General features: G+C 49.6%; 2 protein-coding genes across 5 annotated transcripts in view; both read right to left on the bottom strand.

The window, feature by feature from the left end:
* Positions 1–218: 218 nt before the first annotated feature.
* CCDC198 (coiled-coil domain containing 198) lies at positions 219–11608 on the bottom strand. The gene is made up of 6 exons (XM_075501579.1): positions 11392–11608; positions 8258–8334; positions 4203–4289; positions 3534–3632; positions 2938–3103; positions 219–466 (listed from the first exon to the last, which is right to left on the bottom strand). The coding sequence occupies exons 1-6, from the start codon at positions 11606–11608 to the stop codon at positions 219–221; spliced, it is 894 nt and encodes a 297-aa protein (XP_075357694.1).
* Positions 11609–19093: 7485 nt separating this feature from the next.
* SLC35F4 (solute carrier family 35 member F4) overlaps positions 19094–25081 on the bottom strand; it is a 131741-nt gene continuing 125753 nt past the window's right edge. For 3 of the 4 annotated variants that reach the window (XM_075501575.1, XM_075501577.1, XM_075501578.1), the window contains 4 exons: positions 23752–23877; positions 22328–22520; positions 20464–20553; positions 19094–19500 (listed from right to left, as the gene is read on the bottom strand). In XM_075501575.1, the coding sequence (XP_075357690.1) occupies positions 19259–19500; positions 20464–20553; positions 22328–22520; positions 23752–23877 (651 nt within the window). In that variant the 3' untranslated portion in view covers positions 19094–19258. The remainder of the gene's footprint in view (positions 19501–20463; positions 20554–22327; positions 22521–23751; positions 23878–25081) is intronic. The other variant, XM_075501576.1, reaches the window with a different exon arrangement.

Here is a 25081-nt window from a genome sequence, read left to right as displayed (position 1 = left end):
CAGGTATTTTGATTCAGCCACATAACCCAAGCAGTCATTATTCACATCGGTGATCTCCTCATTTCCAGCTGGCCTTTCCACTGGCCCGTACGCCCAGAAATGCTGCTTACTACCAACATCGTGTCTCCACCCTCAGTCCATCCAGCCAGGGGGCTTTCAGCCCCACCAGAGCTGGGGCTTGTTTCTTCAGCACGTCCCTCTCACCCCAAGCCGTGCCACTAGAAATCCTTATCAAAGAAGTCATCGAAGAGAGAAACTCTCTCTGTCTTGGTTCTCACAAGCGTAGGCTTGCGGTAAATCTTCTTCTCTTCTCTTTCCCACTCCTCAGAGCCCGTGCTGGAGGTGTCCCAGAACAGATCCCTCGTCCGCGACTCCCTGCAGAACCACAGGTCAACCTTCCTGCTCTTGCCTGGAGAAAGTTCAGACCCATCATGCTGCCTGGAGAGTCCTCTACCCCATGTGTTTCCTTGGGGAGAAAAAAAAAAAAAAGATAATTTTGCAAGCTGCATGCATGGTCCCTTAGAGTTTAGCTGGAAATGGCTATGGGCAGCTGGAGGCATGTAAAGAAGATCCTGAGATCCCTGTAAGACCAGACCCCATGCTCGGGGCTGGGCAGCGTAAGGTATAATATACTCAGGATTATATCTGGTGAAATTATAGAGCCTGGCAAGAGGCAGTATGGTTTTAACCCCAAGAAGAAGAGAGCTGAGGCGAAGAAACACGAGGAAACAGGAGCAGCCAAGTCTGTTCCCTTTTCTCCTGGTGAAAGTTCACCGGCAGACAAGTTTTTCACTGATTTAAGCATTTTTACCCTCAGTGATACGTTTCCAGCCTGTACCAGAAGCTGTCACGTGCAAGCAAAGCAGAACAGGGCTCGTGCCTTGGGGATGTCAGTACGAAGCGGCGGCTAAGATTCGCTTCGATTTCCCCTTCGCTGGGGACAGTAAGGTCACCTTGTGCGCCCTGGCATCTCCAACCCCCCCAGCTGCTCCTCCAGCCTGTGTCAACCACTGCCCCAAAGCTTAGATCAGACTCACGGCCAAATCCAAAGCACCGCAGGTCAGCCCTCCAGATTTTTGCTACGTCCATTCCTGCTGCTCGCCCATCCCCGAGGCGTGTGGGGGAACGACAAGCCCCTGCTCAGCGGTTGCTGGCATCGCTGTCATGCAGACCGTGCCGAGCTCCCTCCTGCGCTACGGCGTGGGCCGCAGCAGGGAGACGTGCCCAAGAGAGGCTGAGATCTGTCACCGTTAAATTAATTTCACCTGATGCGTTCTCACGTCAGATGTTGAAAGTAATACGGAACCACGGCTGGAAATCGTCTAACCGGGAACATCTCACTTTAATTACACATCACCCAGAGGGATGCAAATCTGTGATGGAAATTGCCTGGCTCTGGGCAGTGGGAAGCGGTTTCCATATAAAACTAAACCTAAAAAGTGAGTAACCTCAGTGACTGTAACATTTACCCCATGGTCATTTAAGGATGGCAGGAGTCCAGAGGCTACACCATGCATAGAAATGCAACATATTGGTGGACCATGCAATGATGAAGCCAGGAACAAATCTCTGGCAGCTGTTGCTCAAGCAGCTCATTCTCCGTTTCTTTCTCCTGCTGAGCCCCATTCCAGCTTCCCAAAGTGCCCAAGGGTGTTCTGCCAGAGAAGACTTACTGCAAGGTTCAACACCCCAAAATGTATGTAGGTGCCCTCCTTCAGTCCTTCATGCACGTGAAGGGGGGGAGACAAGGCTGACTGTTCTCCCAAAAAACAGTCTCACAAGGTCCCTGAAAATAACCAGAGATCTCAAATCATCCAGGTTTCCCTTTTGCTGCGAGGGAACGTCACACTTGCTTTCTCCAGAGCAGAAAAATTTGAGATGTAACCAACCTGGTGCAGTAGAAGAGCTCTTCTGAAGCCCACCCTGCTTGACCCCAGCTGAAGATTTGAGCTGGTCGTTTGCACCATGTGCCCTGGGGTATTTTGCCAGGGAACCAGGCAGTTGTGTACCCACCAGCGACTGCAGCTACCAGCGGTTCAGCCCTCTGCTCCCTCCAGGAAGGGACCAGCTCCGTGCCTGCACGGGGCAATCGCTGGGTCAGCGTGGGGCTGGGGCTTGGCTTCGGCTCCCCCGCTGAGGATGGATGCCTGTTGTGGCGGAGACGCTGACAGAGTAATTCGCGTCTTGTGCTTGAAGGAAAGCTGGCAGGGCACGCTTTAATTGGCAACTGCCAACTCTGTCAGAGTGACCACTGTGATATTGTCACAGCCTACGTCCACCTGAGCACACCCCAGGCTCGGGCAGGAGGTGTCCAGTGCTGGGGCAGAGGGCGGGGGACAAAACCTGGTGTAAGGGTTGATCTTCAGGCAGTCATTTTCCATTTTTTTTCTCCTTCACCCCTGTGGCCGTCATGTTGGTGGAGCTTCAGAGGTTTCCCCCAGCCCATGTATGCTCACCGATGCAGTGGTCTGTGTGCTCACCTCCTGGGACACTTTTGCCCAATGGAAGCCCTGCCTCTCCAAGGACATGGGACCGCAGGGACACCCTCTCCTCGTACTCAGTTTGCCGTGCAGGGCGCATGTGGGCCAAGCTGCGACTCTTCTGCCGGTGGAAACCGGCTCCTGCAGGACCTGGCCCTGGGGACTTTGCTTTTATGCCCCTGTGGCTATTCCATGGCTCTTATTTCACATCTACTCAGGTCTATTTGGATGCTATCAGAGAAGCAGCCCAGAAACCTGCGTCCTGCTCTGAGGCACCCCAACGCTTTGCCTTACGACCCCACCTCACTGCTTTCCCCCTCCGCCTCCGGTCTTTTGAACTTGCACTGTGTCACGGCAGGAGATGGAGCAGTGGAAGCAGCTTCCATAGGGAAACTTCTCTGATGACATTTAAGAGGCTGGCAAGTTTTACATCTCCTTGGAAATTTATTCTACTTACCATGGTCGTCTCCATGAAAACGCTGATTGTGCTCAGCAGGGACGAGGTCTCGGCTTTCGGCACTGTTGCCTCTCTGTAGAGTGTCAAGGACTTTCTTCGGGCTGAGTTCCTTGATTTTTTGTTTATTGATTTTTGCCTCCCTGTGGAGATTTCGCTTCAGCTCTGCCTGGGTTTGCAAACGAGGCATCAACACAAGCAGCAGAGGAGTGAACACGTTTTAACAGCTCAACACGGCTTATCATTAGGGGGTTGGTGCTGAAAATAATCACGCAGTCAAGTAGTTTAACCAGGGCAAATGGTATTTGCCAAACTGGGTATGTGACAGAACATGAACCAGACAGAGATTTTTTTGGTTTCTTCACGGACCACGGCCAAATGAGGGCAAAGCATTGCAAAAATCAGAAGTAATTACTGATCATGGGGACCCCGGGGATGCTCCCCACCTCGCCTCTGCCTAAACCACCAGGAAAGCTTCATCTGCTCTTCCCAGAAATAGGCTTTAAGCCTCTTCGTCCATGGGAGAGACATAGGGGATGAGCAGACCGCTGTCTGAGAGGGGAAGCCCTGGCCTCTCCCCAAATCTATCTCGGCGTTACCTCTCGGCGCCTGCGGGTCAAGTCCAACATCTGCAGCTTGTGCAAGTGCTGCCGCCTGCCAGGGAGGTGTCTCAGGCTTTGCCCCCTCTTCTCCGGAGCCTACGAGGTGTTTAAAAACATAACTAAACACACCTGCATTTTCTGAAAGAGAAAGGAACAGCCACCAGCTCACAAATCCACACCCGGCCCCTCAGGCACTCCCCGGGTGAAGGCAGCGAGTGTCTCCCTGCATAGCCAACTTGCAGAAATTTATCACAGATTCCCACTGCGCTTGCAGTTTATCTCACAGCTCTGGGGCATGATGGAAAAAAAATCTTCATTAAAACAATGTATACGTGCTTCTGCCCCCCGAGGTGTTACCGCTTCGGGTAAGCTGTCCAAGATAATCTCATGATCCGAAAGGAAGAACCACTTTTGCATGTTTGGGGTTGCAGGGGGTGTTTACGGCACACAGCACTTGCAGCCCTCTCCTGCCAACTGCAAGCGATGGGCGTTCAAGTTGCTCAGCCGTTTAAAAACGTGGTCCTCAAACCTTTAGCCAGGGATGGGAGCGCAGCCGGTGTAAAACACCAACTTCTGCTCTCCAGCTCTTTGAGGTGCCCGAACCACGAGGGAAGGGAGCCTGCAGCCAGCAACGACTCGTGCACAGGGCTCGACCCATGCACTTACCTTTGTTTCTGGGCTTGCAGCCACTTCTTGCTGACTCCAGGGCTTTGCAGGAGCAATTGCTTGCAGAGGACCAGCGGGTTCAAGCCTCTACAAGTCCAATATTTATAATATTCAGCATTGCTTGTTCCACACAATCATAAAACCCTATATGAAACTACCTTGATATTTTTCCAGCTCAAATTCTGGCCTGGCTGCTTGGGATACAGGAAGGAGATTAGCATCTCTAGCAGATGCTCAGGGAGATGAACATCTCCTTAGGTGCTTCGGGAGTGAACAAAACTGGGGGAATCTCCTGCATTAGCAACAAAGCAGCAAAAACCCAGTTTGACATTAATTTCATCCCTGTAGTTATTTCTCTTTAAGCCTTAACAGTGCCCAAGGCTCCAGCCAAGACCAGAGTGAAGATAAATCCCAGCCCAGATTGCTTCATGTTGAAGCTGAAGCATGGAGAGGTATCATAATTTAATATAAAGTCTCCTAGCAGGTCATCCTAGGGCAGAGCCCAGATACCTGAGACCCAGAGGACCATCCCCTCCGTCCAACCAGTCTCTCCTGTGTTGGCCTGAGTACAACCTCTCTCTGCAGGACTGTGCATGGTACCAAGTGTCTTTCCTGGTGGCTAACGGAAGTGGCCAGAGACTTGCCTTACAGATTGCTCTGAGCATGGATTTTTATCTTAAGGACCTAAGTTGTCTCCTTAAATTGTGTCAAGCTAGTGGATGATACTGGGTCATTTCATGGCTTGATATTGCCAGCGTCTCCTTCTAGGATGGGAGCTCAGTCCAGCTTCCATAAAAATTAAGGGGAGCATCATCAAGGACTTCATCGGTAAGACCTGACTGACACTTTATATGGGACATCATTAACCTCTTGCATATGAACTAGAGTGTCCTCTAAATGGGGATATGCCTCTGGCTGTCTGCACTGAACTGCTGCCAGAGCCTGAGCTGTAGTTTTGAAGCATCCTGTAAAATCAATGCAATAACGCAGGAGAAAAAAGAAAGTCAGCAGCATCACGTAAAGGAGGCATCCCCCTCAGCCCCAAACGGCAAGTTCACGTGTCTTTCGGCATCAAAAAACTCCACAAAACTGAATATGAAGCTTAAAAAATGGCACTAGATGGCAGCATGTGACACCACAAGCTGTGGCCTGGGCTCTGCATAGCTCCTAGATGCCACCAAGGCAGCCAGCGCGGGGTGGCTGAAGGCAGATGAACTCCGGCATCTATCGACTCGCCCGGTGGGGAAGCCAAGTTTCAGGCTTTCGCCTAAAGTTGTGTCGCTGGCTGGCAAATCGACTCTTTTGTTTCATCTCTGTGAACTTCATGGGATTTTTCTCTGGAAATACTCCCTGACCAAAATCCTCTAAAAGTCCTTGAGAAGGCCATGCCGTCCTGCTCCGCTGCCTGTGAAAATATTCCCACAGGGAAAAGGGCTTTTGCTGGTGCTGTTTACACTCCCTCACAGCAATGGCAGAAGCACGGGGTAGGATTAACAGTGGTGGTGTCCTGCAATGAGTATTATCACTGTTTTAATACATAAATACAGCCGTAACGGAAATAAGATCAATGGCTAAAGATTACATGCTGGTAGGAGATTTTTAAATGAGGCTGCGATTCCACGCGACGGTTCACCGGGCGTAGCTGGACTCGTTCCAGGTGCCGCTGCCTCATCCTCCCACCAAACCCAGGGACACATTATTCAGTAGTTGGTGGCCATCTGTGCTCTCTGAAGCCACCAGTCTTGGCCAGAGCTGCAGCCTGGGTTTCAACTCACCCCGCCTGGTGGCTCCTCTGTTCTTTATTATATTAAAAAGACCCTAATCACAGCAAGGAAGGCTTGAGCAAAGCACCCCTGCTTCAGCGGGTTTGCTGTTGCGGGACACGTGCAGAGGGTTTGTCACCAAATTTTGGGAGAGTGGAGATGCTCTCAGGGAGGAACAGGGGGGTCTCAGAGCAGCACAGGCGAGATGCTCACCCAAGGATTTTAATTGCGAGGGGTTATATAGGTGGCTGGGAAGAAAGGTGACCAGTGGTAGCTGGTCCAAGCTGCACCCAGTGCTGGGACAACCCAGCACCTACAGGAGTGTTACAGAGAAGCACATGGCCAGTTTGGGCAAATACATCTCTTCCATGGGTTAAACAGGCAAGAAGTGCGTTTGCCTCTGTTTGTCCCCAACCACCAGCCGCTGAGGACTCCCTCCAGCTGCCTAATTAGGCTGCTGATGTGCCCTGCGCAGCTGGGCTCTCAGGAAGGTCTCAGCAGCAGGTACAACATTGGCCCTTAATTGCTGATTAAAAGTCCTGTCTAAATGAGAGCACAGGGAGGAGGGGAGGGGGCATTTCCAGCAGCTGAGTGCTTCCTTGAGCAGGACACCCTGCTGCACCCAGGCTTGGGGGGGTCTGCTCAAGTCGTCCCCTTCCCCTGTCTGATTTTATTCCTCTGAGCCCTGTTTGCTCTCAGTTTTGGAGCCCCCAGACCTGGGCCAAGCAGCAGGGAAGAAACAGCTGAAAGCCTCAGGCCAGGGCTCTGAAGGAGAAAGGTCTGAGGAGCAAAGTGGAGGAGCTGCAGCTCTGGGGCATCCAGAGCGGGGCTGAGCCTGGTGTTCCCCAGCGTCCCTCCCTCACCCTCTGTGGGCACGTAGGGAAGGAGGGAGACCTCCATCTCGGCCAAACACTGACAGCTTTGCATCTTAAATAGTGAGCAGGTAAGAGATGGGAAGTTGGAAGGTATTGCTGGCTGGTTTGGGAGGGTGTGGAGAAGCAACAAAAATGCAGGTGGAGCACAGAAAGCAGTGTGCTTCTCTGGGCTTGGGTTTTAAATAACCTGATTCATGGCAAGAATTGTACAGCCCTGGTAATGCAGCTCCAGCTTAGCCCTGTGAGCACGTGATGGCCTCAGCCTCACCCGGGTTTTGTATTGTATAAAAGCATCAGTGCATAAAAATATCAGCACAGAAAATGCATGTGGAGGGCTTCTTGTCACTTTTTTTTTTTTTTTTAAATGAAATAGCAATTCTAACCCTTGTGTGGCATGGTATGCTAGCAGTGTTTCCTTTCCTTCTTTGCAGTAAACTATATGGATATAAATATATTTTCGGAGCTTTAGTTATGTCATGATAAGTCTTGTGTGGGGAAAAAACCCGATTGCCAGGTCAGGCAGAGTCACGGGTTTCAGGGCTTGGAGGGGAAGAGATCTGGGAGTGCAGGAAGGGGAAAGGAAGGTCATGGAGGAGTGAACAAGGATGTTTTATGTTTGTTTGGGGAGGAATTTTTTTATGTCTAGGTATACAGATGTGTGTGCGGGCAACATATATACAGTGCTATTGAGGGGAGAAGGTGAAGGTACGTGTAGGTGCACAGCATGCATAGCAATTCTTGAAGCCTAAAATAATTGCTCTGTACTTTCACTGGCCCCTGTTGCAAAGCGCGTCTGTCTGCTTTACCTGCCTCTCTGCCCCTAAGCTGATGCCAGACCTTGATGGGATATTTGGCCTGAAGAGCCAAAACCAGCCCCACGTGATGCAAGTTGGATCCCTTCTGCAAAGGGCTCTGTGTTGGCCACGTTAGCCCCATGGGAGCACTGAGGTTTGGCTGCAGGTACCCAGGCACCACAAAGGAAAGCAGGTCGCTGCAGGAGACGTGGCCTCGTGGCCAGCGCTGGGACACGTGTCCTTGTTGGATGTCTCCACAGCACAAAAGGGCTGGCCAGCGTGGCATGGACCCATGGAGGCAGGCGGGTGGGCAAAGGCAGGGCCTCGCTGCATTGCCCCCTCTCTGGCTGTTCTTAGAAGATGAAGTCCTCTCCCTTGTGCTAATGAACCAAAAATAACCTCTCTGCAGTCAACGTACCTGCTCTGCCCCAGTATCAAACTTGGGCTGGTGATAAAGCTCATCTAGGGATGATCATCTAGAGGTAGGGCCTCCTATCTGCATTGCTGTAAGATGTTTGTTTCCCCCACCGTGGTGCTGTGGCACGTGCCCACGTCTCCAAGAAAGCCCACGTCAATGGGTCAATCAGAGCAACTCCATAGGGAGCTTTTCAAACTCATCTTACTTGAGGTCTTCGAGGAGGGTGCTGTTTAATGATGCTGGTTTCTCCCTTTTCCGGCACGGTGTTGAAAGAAAGAGGCCCTGAAAGATTAGAGAAGAAATGGATGAAGTTACTGTTGGGTGATCACCAACTCCTAGGCTGTACTCGGCAACAGTTTTCTGTCCTGCTTTTTGGTTGGCATGTCCTACTAATGTCTCTCTTGGTGTACCCCAGTAACACATGATATAAATTATTCTTAGCTGCAGAAATAAAGTGAGGATGTATCTGTGCCTGCGATTTCTAACGAATGTCTGCCGCATACCCCTCCTACTTCCCTCTACAACTTCTCATGGATCCTATATGTGACGATAACCACCCTCTGTGTCTCCTGTGGCCTCCCCGAGCTTTTAAAATGGGGAACGGGCAGCAGTTTGGATCTCTTCTTGCTGCTCAGCCCCTGAGGCTTTATTATTGTTATTTTTTGGTGGAACTGAGAAACATCTCTGATGCTTTTACTGACCACAGCAGAGCTGGGCTCCAGCCAGCCAGAGCGTTCAGAAGTTAGTGGGTGTTACAGACAGACAAGCAGCACCATCACAGACCCTCATCGTCTTTGGAAATCAGCCTGAAATAACACGCTACACACCAGCGATCGCCTGTTAGTTATTAAAGCAGTGCCTTCACTGAGGCCTGAATGTGATCTGGGCTCGGGTCCGTTCTGCGCTGGTGCTCTTGGGTGGACACGACTGCCTTCTTTTTTTTTTTCTTGCACAAATAAATACTTGCATGTGCAGTAAGTATTTATTTTACAAAAGAGTTCCTCTGTCCTACCTATTCTCCCCAAAAACTGTCTTGGTGCATTCAAATGCCATTTTATACGTGAGTTGAGTGAGGTGTTGCTGAACAGCTCTTGCTCCCATGTGGTGGGAGCCCCGAGGTGGCCACAGGGAGGAGAGCTGGGGATAAAGTGCAGGAATTTCATTATAGTTGATGCCCGATTTAATAGTTGTATTAAAAATAATAATTTGGAGGTCACCTTATGGGGGACTTCAGTGGTCCCTTTAAATGAGCCCCATGGAAGATTGCCAAGGCAGGGCTCTTGGAGAAGAGAGAGAGGTGGTGATGGAGGGAGGGTGTTGGGGTATGGGAGGAGATGGTGACTCCATCGGATAAATGATTGCTGGGCTCTGCTGAGCACCGGCAATGATTAACCGCTGAGCAAAGCTGCAGCTGCTCCGCACGTGCAGGAATGGGTGCCTGAAGCAAAAATTTCCAGTGCAGGTGGCTCCTCCGGAGATAGACTTCAGCTGCTGGGGAGCACAGCTTGTAATAGCAGCTTGTAATAGCAAAAGGGGGTGGTTTATTAAGTTCTTGCCTCTCAATCTGCAGGACAAATTAGTGCATAAAGAATTTCTAAGGGGGAAGTAAAATGTAAGGAGGTGGCCCATGGTGCTGGGAACGTGGGACCCGGCACACTTGGGCTTGGAAGAAGCTTGTTCTGGCAAGGTGTATGGCTTTGGGGAAGTTATTTCTCCCTTATGAGATTTTTTTTTTAATATATTTAAATTATTCCCTCTCATCCTATCCATGCATGTGTCCTGTAGGAGGTTTGCCCTTATCATCTACGGATAAGGAACTGGGAGCCAAGTGCTCGCTGTCCCCAAACCTGCTCGGTCCTGGGGCAGGGACGGTCCCTGGCACACCTGCGTGACGCGGCGGGGAGGGACTACTGTCCCACCACACAGCCACCACTGAGGGAGCACGGGGTCCCAGCTGAAGTCATTCTCATGACTTCTATTTTTTACCCTTGCACTTCAGTGGCAGCAGATTCTCCCCACTGGAAGCAGGATTTAACACGAGCCGAGATGAACCCTCATAAACCAAATAAAACCTATTCTCCTGGAGGCTTTGCTTATTTAGACAGCAGCTCAAGCTAATACATTGCTCAAGTACTCTTGAGCATACTCTTTTTATTTCTGAAAATGAAAAGTAATAGAAAATGACATTTATTGAGGGGGTTTTAAAGTTTTTTATAAAAGCACCTGTGTTTTATAGGCATCTGTTAAATACCCAGTGATGATGATTTTCCAGAACAGGAATATTTGGTTGCTCTTGCTGTCATGAAGTAGTTGAAACCCCCTGTTGTACAGCCACACCTGATCTGTATTTACCCCAGGTCCTCTGGCTCTGGGAGCCTCACTGCTATCGTGCCAGAGGTTTATTTGCTTTCACCGTCTCCTGGTGCCTCTCGGTGGATGATCCTGAAGGAAATATCCCGCCCCTGGTGAAGCAGCGGTGCTTAACGCTGCTCGGCGTGTGTCAGAAATTCATTTTTGGAAATGGAAAAGAGGGGAGGAGGGGGCTAGGGCTGCAGATCCTCCTTCCTCGGCGTTGCCCTTTCTCAAACCGTGTTGGCGTTCATGGGGGTTTCTCCCTACGCTCGCCTAATGTGGCTGTGGGAAGCCGTTCGTCGCCATCCAGCTCGTTGTACAGAGCTATGCATCCACTTTCAGATGGGTGCAAACCTCATTCCTCGCCTCTGGGAAGGGTTTGGGTACGGATGGAGTTTAAACCCTGCTGTGAGAGGCTGCAGGATGCCACTTGTAAAAAACCGCACGCGCAGCAGCTATGCTATTTGCCTTCCTCTCTGCCTCTTGGCTTATGAAATTAGCCCTGTGCGAGACATGGCTGTAATTTATTTTAATGCTGAATGTTACCTGCTGAGCACATTACCCAGAATCTAATTCTAATTAAGCTAATGATATCGATATGCCCAGTGGCAGCAGGTAAGCAGAACGGTTGTATAACCGGGAGTCAAGGGGCCGCTGTACGAGGCCTTGCTCGGATGCGGGCGGGTGTCATTGCACGCCAGGTCGGTGCTGGGCAGTGGGGCTGTTCCCAGGGGTGATGGGAGAGAGGAGCCTGGGGTCTGGGGTCTGGTGACTGAGATGCTTTCCAAAACAGGCTGGGCGGGGGGGGGGAAATGAGTTTTCCCAAAGCGAAAATATCCTGGAAATGGCAAAAAGCTACTGATGCAAATGGCACGTGCACAGACCTACACCCACCCTGCACCGCAGCAAGCAAACCCGCAGCCCCGGCTGATGCCCCGTGGGTCTCTGCCCTGCGCTTCGCAATAATTCATTGATGACCCCCCTTACCTGCAGAGGCTCTCCCGTACCAGGTCTCCCGGAGAGGTGGAAGCTGCAGGTGAAACGTGGGTTTTCCCCACTCTGCCAGGGCCGGCGGGTGCAGGCTGGGCTCTCCCGGCACGCCGGGGAGCCGGTACGGGGTGGCGAGAGCGGGCAGGTCCTCCCCGGCGCGCATCGGTGCCACCTTGGTCACCTTGGGGTGTGCTTTGGAAGAGCTCAGGCCCATCTTGCAGAGCAGTGGCTTTGAAAGGAGAAGGAAACCCCCTCGTGCACCGTCCTCCCTGAATGCGGAGGGACCCTTGTGAGCGACCACGGTTCCTGGGGAGCTCCCTGCCAAGGCCAGGGCTGGCTCCCACGGATGTGCCCACACGTCCTTCCCTGCTCGGTTAAACATTGACCTGGCCCTGGCCGTTCCCCCGCGGGGACGAGAGGTGACTGCTGTTGACGGAGAAGGGGAAAGCGGCTCAGGGAGCCAGCACCAAGCCCTGGGGAAGCTTTGTTTTTTTACCTACAAGTGATTTTCAACCAGGGGCACCACCTCAGTTGGCCATCGGCTGACCTGGAGGTATTTCTACAAGCAGCTCTTTTGATAAATCTTCAGTTTTTGAAAGGAAATTCAATCCTCAGAGCACCAGAAGAGTTAAAGCATCTCCCACCCTGCACGGGAGAAGCAGCCTGGGGACAGGGGCTGGCTGACGAGCATCCTCCACCCTTGCTCCTGCAGGCCAGTGGCACTGCTGGAAAAAATGCAGCTTTAGCACAAACCCACCTGAAAACATCAGCCCAAGTGAGCCATGTTCTGGAGCTGCTGCAGGATTTGGGCCAAACGCAGCAGGATCGGTGCATAAGGGAAAGATCCACACGGCTCCATTTGTTTCTTCCTTTCCGTTCCCAAGGCGTTTGAGGGGGTTCAGAGGGCACAGCTTCCTCGGAGCTTAGGGCATCGGTCATTCATTTCCAAGGTGGAGCGGTTGGAGAATACGTAGGGAGGATTATTTATGCAACGTTTACTGTTGCAGGGTGGGTTTTTTGGGAGGAATAGGGTTGCGGGAGGAGGTCAGAGCACCTGTGGGCTCCACTGCGAAACACGTGGAAACCAGCAAACACCAAGTGTGTGAGGGAGAGCCCAAAACGGCGTCAGAGCCAGGGTTCATTTAGCAGAAGCTCATCCCACTGGGATTGCTGGAACAATCCTGTATAGGTTTGGAGCGATCGGGGCCTCTTTCGGCTTTTCTCTTGGGAGAGGAGTGCTGGGAGGAGGGTTGCGCAGGGAAAGGAGGATCATGGCAGAGCCGAGCATCCAGCACTCATGGCCAGTAGATCCACGGATAAACCGCTCTGCTCCCCCTTGATGGAAACGGGGAGGTTTTGAGCTGCAAAATGCCACCAGCCAAGGGTGGCACCTCCCAGAAGAAATTATTCATCCCTGGAGCAACCCAGCCGGTTCATGTTTTCAGCTGCAAAGCACCAACATCACTCGTGACTTTGCTTTACAACAGGTCACCCAGGGCGCGAGGGAGCAGAGTAGCTTAGTCTGTTTGGTTTTTTTTTTTTCTGCTGCTTCTTTTTAAATGAAAATATAAAATCAACACCCTGCTTACCTCCTGAGTTTCTCAATGCTTAATGTCTATTTTTCCATTCCCCCTCCCCCCTTCCCCCCTCCCCTGCTGAGAACAGGTAATTCCTGTTAAGCAGCTTGGGAAAATTGTGAATGAAATGCAATGACGGATGTGTCGGAGCAGTGGAAAATCCACGCTGATCTTAAAGCTAGCGCCCGTCGTGCGGTATCTGGGTGTTTCACTTGGGTGTGATGCTGCGGCCCTGGCCCTGCTGAAGTCCTCGTAGGGTCCCACTGCTCCCCATGCTGCCAAGCCCCCTCTCTTGGCCAGGTTTCTTTCCAAGCCAGATGGGTTTCCCCACCTGCCGTGCAGGATGGCACCAAGGCCTGTCGTACAGTGATTTAGGGAAGGGGATTGCAAAGGGACAGGCATACCTGAGGCTGATATTGCTCCAAGCACTTCATCCGGAGGAGCTCTAGGTGAAGAGACGCTCCTTTTGGCATTTCCAGGTGATGCAGAATCCTTCTGGCTGGTTCATGAGCGCCGGGCCCCACCTCCCCTGCTGCAGCACAGCTCCGGGGTACGCGTGCCCAAGGATGTTAGCCCGACAGCACCGCTCAGCACCTTGATGCTGCATCAGTTAATGACCAATATGTCCCAGCAAATCCCTAAAATCTCAGCATCTGTGTGCTTTGGAGCTGCGCTTTGATGTCCGCATGCCTTTACTTTGTAAAGCAAAGAGGGTCAAGAGCAGCAGCTGTGGGTTTGGGGTGGGGGGGGAAGGCAGGCTGCAAAAAGATGCCTTTCCTGCAGGTTGCTGGGGCAAACCGAGAGCAAGCTTGGGGTTGAACTGGGTCCCAGATGGGCCCAGTGGTACTGGAAGAGGCTTCCAAATATTATCACTTGCAACTGCTGGGCCAAAATTACCCCTTTGTGTCTTTACCTGGGCTCCCTGGACCGCAGCTGTGCGGGGTGTTGGGTGGACTGTGCGTGTGTGGTGGTGGAGGTCGTGGCTATCAGCGTCGTATCGATCTGCTCGGCTCGAGAGTGAGCGGTGACAGCCCCTGCTTCAGCAGAAAGTAATCCTGTGTTAACCCCCTCGCTTAAACCTGCCTTTAACACCAGCCGATGGTGTCTGGTGGGGGGAAGGGTGGGTTGAGGCATGCCTGAGCTTCAGGCTGGCTTCATCACTGCCCTCCTGGTGCTGTGAAGCTTTTCTTTAAGGGAGGGGTTATTTAATGCAGCCTTTAATCTGTATTTAAGGTTCAGTTCGATTCCCAAGCGCCGTGCTGTAGAAACATGGGGCTGGAAAGAGCTTTGGTCCATACGTTGCCGTTAGGGACAGCACGTGGCCCCTCCCAGGAGAGCTGAAAACTCTTTACACCTTTCTCCCATTTCATTTATTGCCTGAAACCCTCCACCAAATTCAGCTGGAACTTATAAGTGATACTGATCTTGCCAGAATTGGATTTTCCAGCAAATTTATTGTAGTCAAAATGAGATCATTGATCCCTGAGCGCTCTGATGCCCTTGTTTTAAGGAAGATACCAGGAAAAGCCCAAGGGTAGGGCACTGCCATGACTTGGGGCAGGACGTTTTTGTTTGTTACTCACCTGTGCGTGGAGCAAAGGCAAACCAAGGGGAGGATTTGGCACAGGGCACCCATCTGATTGCCTCTGCCTTGAAACTTCTCCTTGAAAATGAGTTTTAAATTACTGTCACAGCTGTGTGTGCTGTGCGTGTTGCTTCCCACAGTGCGTACCTTGTGCCAAACCACGGGGAAAGCAGCGCTTGTCAGAACATCGCAGCTTGTTACAGAGATCGGGGTGGGGGGAAGCTTAAGGTCCAAAAGCAAAACACTGGGCAAAAAAAGTCCCCAAATGCCAAGATGTACTGGTGTAAGTAGGACGAGAGGAAATGTCCCCAGGTTGCACCAGGGGAGGTTTAGATTGGATATTAGGAAACATTTCTTCACCGAAAGGGTTGTCAAGCGTTGGAACAGGCTGCCCAGCAGAGTGGTGGAGTCACCATCCCTGGAGGAATTTAAAAGCCGTTTGGATGAGGTGCTTAGGGACGTGGTTTAGTGCTGGGCTTGGCAGTGTTAAGTTTACGGTTGGACTCGGTGATCTTAAAGGTCTTTTCCAACCTAAAAGATTCTACGATTCTATGATTCTAAGTGTGCACGGTCAGGTAAGTGTTTCCTATCCCCTTCGTCTTTTACCTGCTGGGAGGGCAAATGGAAGAGATGGGTTGCAACAAGGCGATGCGTTGCAGAGACCGATGCAGGTTTTGCCCTTGAATCAAGCAGAAGGAACCGTAATGATGCAAATAGGCTTCTTGTCGTTCATTGTGCTTGCAGCGTGTTTAGCTAGCGATAGCGCAAACAAACGGAGCAGCGAAGAGAAGAAAATAATCCAGCACCATTTCACTGCCTGGGATACACACCAGTGCGACTAATAGATCCCGTTATTACACATCTGTAGAGTCAAGAAATACGGCTCGTTCCTCCCTCTGCTGCTTGTCGCTTGTATTAACAGGGGATATTAATCTTATTCCAGCCAAGGCTGAGGATAGCGGTGGTGCTGAGATAACATTGTCCGTGGTGCCTGGTCGCTGAGCCCTCCGGAGAGGGTGCGGGCAGGCGGTGATGCTCGAAGCGGGTTATTCACAGCACGTTTTGTTTTCCTTCCAGAGAGCCGGGCCCTGGAGTGAAGGAGAATCTGATAACGCAGCTGCTGGATCAAAACCGGCGTTTTCCTTGGGGTGCAAATGAGACGGTGCAACTGAAATGAAGCCCTCGCGTTGCTGGAGACGATGGAAGGGCTCATCAGAGACTCCCACGGCGGCAGAAGTAACCACATCTGATCGGTCACTTGACGGGCGTGATTATTGGTTTGCATTCCTCTGATGGATCATCAATGCGGTCGTGCAAAATAGCCTCCATTTATTGTCTGATTTCTTGGGTTTAATGGGTTTTCTCCAGCTGAAAGGCTGAGCTGCGCTCTAGGGAAAACAATTACCTTCCTCGCTTAGTGAGGAAGATAAACTGCGGGTTGGGCAGCGGGGGAACGAGGGGGCCTTAACGAATTGATGAGCAGGACGAGCACTGCTGGAAAGCATCTGGGAACGATGCAACTGAGGGGTTAGGTATCTGCTTGCCTCTGGGGATCTGGGGCACTTGTGGCTACAGCGGTGGCCGTTACCCGGAGCTGATGGTGGGAAGGATGCCGGAGCAAATCCCTCCTGCCTACCCACAGCAGGGGCTGGGGGGACCGAAGCGGTGGCAGAGAGGGGAAAGCCTTCTGCAGCCCCGGTTCAACCCTCGGCGCCGTTTGCTGTGCAGGCAGCGACATGGGGGATGCTCGCTCCTAGCAGAAAGCTTGGGTTGGGTTAGACATTGTCTGTTAAGCCTGAGACGAGGCGGAAGGTGGCTGCTAGCCTTGGGGCTTACATGGCTTTCCTGCCTGCAGAAATGCAAGAGTGATCGCAGGTCCCCGAGGATGGGCCATGCACAGGGTCTGCTCGTAGAGAGTGACAGGCTGGCACACAAACACGCTGTGCCCCTGGCCATGAGACAGCTCAAGTAGGGGAAAACTGACTCAAACACAGGGATTTCACATGATTTTTCTCCACTGAATACTCAATGAGGTTCCTTGAAGGATGCAGTCCTAGGCCTGAAGACACTGCCATGAGGCTGCTTGCCAAAATGTACTCATCAATGCATGCTAAAAGGAAATGTTTGTTTTTCCCGTGTGTTCAGTTTGGCAGGAGCTAAAATTTCAGTAAAACACCTCTCTCAAACTATCTGTTAGTGTAAACGAGTATATCAACGCCAAAAATCGACTTGAGGTGGTGCCCAAGCTGCCATGTGCTGTTTGCTCTCAGCCGTATTGTCCCTTCAGTATGTCCTGTTTGATATAATTCACTTTTTTAGAACATTTTTAATGTCTAGATCCTTTTGAAAGCAGCAGACGAGGAGCTGAGCCCACTACTCAAATGCTAGAAGAGACTTTTAAAAGACCGTGTGCGATTGTGCACCCAACCCTTACACCTCTGGGTTTAGTGCGAAGGGGATGGTGGTTTGGGTTGGTTTCTACAGCCCTAATTGTGCAGTCGTGTGATGAAAGAGCCCAAGTTTGATGGTTGTTTTTTTTTTTTTTAAATACACATGAGTATTTTGTTAGCTCTGCTGGTTGCACGGACCAGTTTAGACATGAACATTAAAAGATAAAAACCATCAAATAGGAGAGAGTCAAATAAAAAGGTGCTTTTTGTTATTATTTGCATGAATTGCCTTGTTCGCAGCAGTATTAAGCCCTAATGGCCATGGGGACACAGCGGCTGCCTGCCACCCTCCAGCCCCATCACTGCCACCTCTGCCCTGGGACCAGCGATGCCCCCGGGCACGTCTCCAAACCCTGGGGCTCCCATGGGACCCCCTCGTGCATCAGTGCGGTACAAGGGGTGCGTTAGGACTCGCCAGCCAGGATGTGCTCGCGGAGAGGTGAGCTTGCAATCAGCCCCCAAATAAATCGTGGCTTTGTGCTGGGTGTGCTCTTGCTGGTATTTTAGTAAGAAACATTGCTATCATACAACTGATATTATTAATAACAAACATTTCCTTTCCCTAGTAATTTTTTTTTTCTGGCAGAAATACCATCAAAAAACCCCTAGTAGCTACTAATCAAACTCACAAACAGCGGGCAGGCCAGTAGAGCTCAGCAATCTGTGTTATTTTCCAGTTGTTTCTATTCTTCTTAAAAAGAAGAAAAAATAACTTCTGTCTGCATATCAAAGTCATCTTGCGTGGTTGATCCTAGGAATGCTGTAACGGAAAACAGCCATCCTAAATTACACAGTGATAGGCTTAGGGAAGGCACTGGGCGGGTTGGTTGGTTGGTTTTGGCTTTTGAAAGATTTTTCATGGTGGAGATTAAGAAAAGTAGTTGTTTGGCCCAAAGGAAAAGCTGTAGAAAATAGGAACTGACATTTCCCAGGGACGCTGGCGATGCGGGGTGTTCAATCTCTCATGAGAAGCTTGTTGTTCAGCTGGGAGTGCAGCTTTTCTGGGAGGAAAAAAGATAAATAAGGCTATTTTGGGCTTTACTATAGGCATCCAAAATTCAGTGCCACCGCTAGAAAGTTGGTGTTGGAAAGAGGCACAGCTCAGCGTGGCTCTGGGAGGGATGTGGAGCTAGCACTGGAGCCTGGTGCCTTTTGGGGGGGCGAAGCTATGGGCGGTTTCAGGTTTATAGGACGTTTGCAACTACGCGGTCACAGGCTGGAGCACACCATGGGTGTCGTGAGTGTGGTCGGTTCTTTAGCAAAGGCTGGGACAAGGTGTGAAGCCCGCAAAGGCTGTAGCAGCAGTCCTGGAGTCGAGGGTATGATCAACGTCAGCTCGGTTCCTCAGTTTGGGTGACTAGGGCAGGTAGAAATTCTACGCATCTACAATCCTAGCAAAAGTAGTTTGAACTGCTTTAATTGGCAACAGCCCACATAAACACGCTGTTCTCCTACGTTCAGCAATGGAATTCTCTCTTCCAACTGGACTGGGAGGCAAGGTGGCTCAGCAGTGCCTACCTGTACCCTTGCCCCCACTGATGTCCTGGGTGTTGCGTGGGTTGGGACAGCCGTACTGAGCCATGGATCTCCACTGGCTGCAGGCACAGTACGCAATGGAGAGGAGACAAGCTTCCAGCGCCGCGCCTCTGGGCTAAGAGCACTGTAGCATGTCCAGGTTATGTGCGAAATAGCTTTCATCGCATATTTCACAATAACGTAACTTAATGAAAAATTAATGTTTTGCACATCATAGAATATTTATTCTGATAATAACTCCTAATATCAATGTGAACATCAGCTTCTTTCAGGAATGAATTCTCAAAAATGCCGGGAGAGGTTTGAAATGGCTTTCCAAAACTACTACCTCAGTTAAAGGTCACTTTATTGAAAGTAAGTTGACATGTTCAATTTTGAGATTTAGCCGGAAATATCCAAGATTTGTATCCTTGAGAATGGCTCTACTTTTGCCAGCAAAAGGAGATAAATGATGTAGACTTGATCCGTATTTTAAACCCACCAGCTCAGTAAGACACAAGCTTAAGTGGGTTTTATTACAAAACATTTTATTGTAGTTACTTACACCCGTTCCTTGATAAGTGTATAAATGTAAACATTTATTATAGATGTATTTCTCTTATCTTACAGTTCATCCCCAGTTCAGAGTAAATGTCATTTTTAAGCATACAAGTAGTGAGGAAATTTAAGCTATATTCACAGAATATACATCTGCGTGCAGTTAAAGTCCACCAGCCCTAAGCTAGTGGTATAGACACTGTCCCATTTGCTCTACTTCTGCTTCTTGTGTGTACGCTGGAGTCTGTGATGTCGTCGGCATGATCCTCACTTTTCTTCTCTTTCAAGCTGTTGATGAACCTCAGGGTTATTTCATCCCATTCCTCAGGGAGCAACATCAGCAGAAACCCAATGCAAATGATGATGGTGGCTCCCAACCTCACTACGCTGAAGATCATTTTGTGCTTCAACAGATCCACAGCTGTGAAGAAGAAACAACAATGTCGTCAAAACTGCAGCAGGATGATCTACAGCATCAGACCAGCCTGGCACATCTTGGTAACCTGCGTGTTGCACTCTGGCCACGTCGCTCTCAATCCTCTAGAGTGACCAGCTCCTTGAGTTCAGAGAACAGCTTGACCTGAGAGTGTGGTACTGGAAGTGCCACACTTAGCCTTGAGGTCTAAGCCTCAAGGTTTCCATTTCTGCTCTGAGAGGGAAGATAATTTATGGTAACTCTTTTATCTCCAGCAGGTTTCATCAGCGTAATGCTTCCTTGGGCTGCATGGACCAGTGATGGGGAGAGAGCAGCATGCAGGTCAGAAAGCTGGAGTTGATGCCTCCAGGCCCAGCCTCCCAACTCCACAACCAGCAACAACAGCACATCTGAGGCCGTCAGCAGCCTCTTACAGGAACTGACCGTTTCACAGCTCTGACCTGCATTCCCCTAAAAATAGATGTTTCTTTGAAAACATGCTCAAATACCTGGAGTGGCAAGGCTAAGAGGGGGGAGGAGGAAACTGGAAGAGCAGAGACAGAGGCTATTCAACAAGATAGGACTCTGGAGTAAACTTCCACATATACACCCTGCCCCGCTGCTGCATGGCAAGTCACCAGCACAGTGCTGAGCCGCAGCAGCAGCACGCTGCCCCTGCCACGTCTCAGCATCAACCAGCATTGGGCTGCTGGCTGGTGATCAGCCTGCCCTCTCATCTGCGTGGTATGGACACATCCCCTCACTCCCAGAGAAAGGAGACAAGAAAAAAAAAAAGGCTTTCACCAACTGAAACACCCACCATCACCAGGAGCATCTGTGGAAGCCGAAGGAGACTGAACTGCTTTTGACATATGTGACAACAGATTTTGACTATTTAGACAATAAACTGCTTCTGCTGTCTATGTGCCTGTGTGCTTATTTTTCCACCAACAACCACGGTACTGGTACCTGCATTTCCAGGGACGCTGAGCACTGTGCCGATAGAGATCAGAATGGGGTATGTAAGCACGACGCCCACGTTAACCAGAATATTGAAAGCTAGGGAAAAACAGAGAAAATAATACATGATTATGGGGAAAAACACTAGAGTGAGACTCTTCTCCTCCACCTTGACCCTACAAGTATGCTATATGCTCAGTATGCACACCACAATGATGTAGTTGTCACAAAGCGATTGATTTTCATTTTTTTATATATGAGTGTGAAATGAGGGGAAGTTCTGCATGGGGGAAGAGGGAGGGCTGTACGTCCTTTCACAAACTGTAATACCAAGGTTATCACACTCATATTTCACAGCTTTGTCCAAGTTTTAATCAGATACCAACGACCTAGTTTTGCTGCCATAAGCCATCATTTCTCCTCCTACCAGAAGGTTGGTGATCCCAGCTTCCCCTCTTGGCTGGGGCTGTGTTGTCCTTGTCTTAGTAGGACGTTTCACTGATGAAAGGCCCCACACCCCTCTAGCTGGACCACATACCAAAGGTGACAGCAGCAGGAACTCATACTCTAAAGGACACTAAATACAATTAGCCGATTAAGTTAACTGCGAACTTAGCAGACTGGAGTGAGACCGTGGTCTTGCTGCCGTGTTGAAGGCAAAATGAAAGTTGTCCGAAGTGCAAATGTTCAACATCTTTAATTTACGGGTTGGGTTTTTTTTACATGACAGCATTCCCAGCCACCTCCAATTTCCTTGAGAGATCAAAAGCAAACCACACAACCTTCCCTTTCATACCATTCCCTAGAGTGCTCTTCCAGCTCTCGCAGCCAGGGCTGGTGCTGTGTGCTGTGGCAGGACCCCAGGTCCCCCCTGATCACCCACCACCCAGTCTTGCTGGTGAGTCCCCTACGTAAAAGGAGCAAGTTTGCCTGCTCCGCAAGGTTGTTCCCTCCTGGCTGGGATTATACGCTAGGGTAGATCTCTGGGTGGTAAGTTATCCCTACTTTTTGTCCCTTAGGTGCTCACAGAACAGCCGCAATTCAGGTTAGAGCAGTTTCAAGGTGCTCACAGGACCTCAGCTGTCAGCCCAACCATGACTCAAGACAGCTGCGTGGATGGGCTATGTACCGGGCAATGACAGCCTCTTTGTTTCCATTTAATATACTTGTACTGGAGACAAAAACCTCTTCATTTATGAAATAATAGAGACTTGACTAAAGGAAAGGATGTTGTTATACCTGGAAATTAAAATGCCCCTGGGCTGAATCCAACAGCTGTTCTGCCTGGCTAGAGGATAGCAATTGTGGCTCTGAAAGAGGGAGTGTTGTGGAAGAGCGGAGGGGAGGTGAAGACCGCAGGAGAATAAACAGCACCAGCCTTTGCAGGCTAACGCAAAGTGGTGCAAGCTCTGCCCAGAGCCCTGCAGCACCCACAGAATGTTCCCTCAGCGCTGTGGGTCCCGGTGTCAGCGCACACACACCTCACAGAGCGTGCCAGGAACTACTGCGTACATGCAGCTCTGAAATTGGATTTATAGCAATCAAGCTGTGCCAGAGACAGGGAAATACCAGTGAAACTACGGTAGGAATGTAAAGATGAAAAGCAGACAATTAGTATGACTCCTTCATGTTTATTCTCTGCTATTAATGTTAGTATTAAGGCTTCTTATGAAAAATATGAATCAATTTTTAAGAAGTACCTGTTTGCACTGGGATCAGATTTAATCTGTGAGAGAGCTCTGCTGCTTAAGGGGGCGGGGGGGGAGGGGGACTGTTTGTGCCTGAGGCTAATTTTGTATTGGGGCGGGATGGGGGGAGGGGGGGGGGGGGGAGAGAAGAGCTAGAAAAATGAGTATATTTTTTTATCACATACCTAACCAGAGGCCAGCTACTCCACACAGGTAACCCCACGGCACAGCAGAGAAAGGGGACCAGTACTCCACTTTTGTAAAATACAGTATGATTGGGGTAACAGAGATGAAAATTAAATTGAAGAAGCCCAGGGTAGAAACAAAATGAGCTGCTTCCCCGAAGTTTGCACTTCCAAGAAACATCTTGAACAAAACCTGCAAAGGAGAGGAGAGACGAGGGTTTTAGATTTCATGCCTGTCATGAGAAGCAAAGTCCTCCTGCACAGAGTCCTCCACTCCCTTGGGGAGAGTGGGGCATGGGGACAGCCCTGACCAGGACAGTGTGCCACAACCCAGCCCTTTCCTACAGAACTTTTGCAAGGGAAACTTTGGTCTGATTTCTGCCCTTTCCTGTGTTTTAGCACAGAGGGGGATACCACGTTATTACAGCGGGGATGGTTGAGTCTGTACAACAAAGCTTAACACAAATGCCGTGAGGAGCAAGTGTAACTAAGAACCCAAGGACAATACCATTCATGCAACGAAAAGTTACAGGATTTGGGCTGTGCTTGGCACTGTTAGGATTTGTGAGGGGGCTTCAGTGACTTCCATAGCATGAACCTGCTGTGAGAGCAGAGTCTAGCCTGGAGGGACTCGCTTCAGATTCACAGGCAGCACAAGCCTCACAGAGGATTTGTCCTACACGAGCCTAAATTCATGCACTTTGAACGGTCACAACAAATTTATCATCAAGACAAAGTCTAAAGCTGGGAGGCAACTTCTCATCCCACTACAACTAACTCCAAACTTCTCCTCTTTACATACCCTTCACCCTCTCGGAGCTGACAATAAATACAGCCACCTTTAGCCCAACCTATTTCTAACTCAGACACATCCCTGCCCTCTTCATCCCTCACCTTCAAGAGCAGCCACTCCTTTCCAGCAGGGGGCAAAGCCCTGCATGTCTCTAATGCATCGCCTGCACCAGGCACACACAGGGGCTCCGAGCCCAGCACGAGCACAGAATACGCAAGAGAGCTGCAGTGCAGACCAGGGATGAGCCGTCCGTCCCCGCTCAGGGAAAGCAGCACTACCCGCATTCAGGCTCTCCTCCCTGCTGCATGTGGCAAGCCCCTTCGAAATAGTGTCGATAAACTGCGGTGGCAGGAAATGATTAAAACATGATCCTAAACTCCTAGCAGCATAGTAATGGAGATTTCATTAAAGGCTCATAAAGGAAAGTCATTCTGAATATTTGGCAGCTAACAACTAATTACCCTCATAATAGATTTCCTGACATCGTGACATTGCCTGGTCACAATACGAATGATGCAGGAGGGATGAATAAAATAAAACATTTATTTTATAGTGATTTGCTTTGTACTCGTGCATTTTTAACACCCAATGTTAAATAATATAAGAATACTAACAAACAGTTATGACCTACCTTATACAATGCAGATGTAGAGGCTGATCCAACAGCATATGCTACCCCGATAATTGAATCACCCTGGAAACCATCTGCATATGCCATCATTACGATTCCTGTGATTGCCATTATTGCTGCAACTATCTGCACAGACAAAGCAAAGCAATGTAAAGCTCAGTGCAACTTCATTACACGGAAAGAGATTATCGCTGCGTGGGGTTTTAATGAGCATCACTAGCTACTTTCTCTGACTTGAAGCCTTCTTGCTTTCCCTTAAATAGGGAAAATTATGTACAGTTGGGAGAGATGTAAAACATAATGAAAGTGTATGCACTGATAGTGATATGGATCTATAGCATTGCAAATTCTCCTGGGACCTACTGACAGAATATCCATCATTAAGTATTTTATAAGCTAAACATCCACTTTGGAGATATGACTCCAAATTTTAAGACACTATGCTCTACTATACAACAAGAAAAACATTTAGCAATGCCACCAATTTGACTTGAAATGCAAACACTTGGATGGGCAACCTTCCTGGACATCAGTCCAGGAGAATGACCCTTGTACTGTGGAATACCAGTGTACCACTGGTTGCTCTTCCAGGCTGCTCCAGTTGTGCACAGTATTTCCTAACAGCCCTGCCAGCTTTCTTGGATCAAATTTCTTTATGAAGCCTTTACCTTTGTGCTTAGGTTTTTGGCCTCATTTGAAAATCCCAGACAGAGCTTCTAAGGAGCTTCAAAGAACAAGAACAGAAATAATTAACTACACCGTATCTGAAATCCTGGGTCTTGACTCCAAGGACCTTAAGGAAGTGGTAGGGATCCTGACATGTTTTATTCTTTGAAAAACTCCCTCTCTCTACCTAATTGCCCTCAACAGGTAAATACAGAGTCTGAATTTCAAAGACACTGAATACCTAGCTTCCATGGACTGCAGAGCAAAATGTGTTTCCTCAGACCTCTGGAAAATCACAGCCCCATTTCTGAAAGATAGGGGGGTTTAATAGAAATTTTTTAAAAAATTAGTATTACATTAAACATTTTATCATTATAAAAAGGCTGTTCATGTACTAGAGCTGGGTGTAGAGCAGAAGATGCACAAATGCAGATACCGAATCAGCAGTAACGTTTAAGGTTCAGACCCTGTTTTCTATTCCCAGATATCCATTAAATCACACAACTCCCCAGTGGATAGGCAAAGCAGGTTCTCCCCATTCATAAAACAAAGAAACTGATGTGGTTCACCTCGACAGCATTAACCTCTGCAAACACTGCCACACCGACTGGCTCCCAAACTCAACTGCTGAGCCAGGCAGGGCTTTTTACCTTCTTGCTCCTGC

This window comes from Mycteria americana, chromosome 5 (genome assembly GCF_035582795.1).
Source record: "Mycteria americana isolate JAX WOST 10 ecotype Jacksonville Zoo and Gardens chromosome 5, USCA_MyAme_1.0, whole genome shotgun sequence".
Lineage (NCBI taxonomy): Eukaryota > Metazoa > Chordata > Aves > Ciconiiformes > Ciconiidae > Mycteria > Mycteria americana.
The sequence above is the reverse complement of the archived record's forward strand: the minus strand, read 5'-3'. Positions and strand labels throughout refer to the sequence as shown.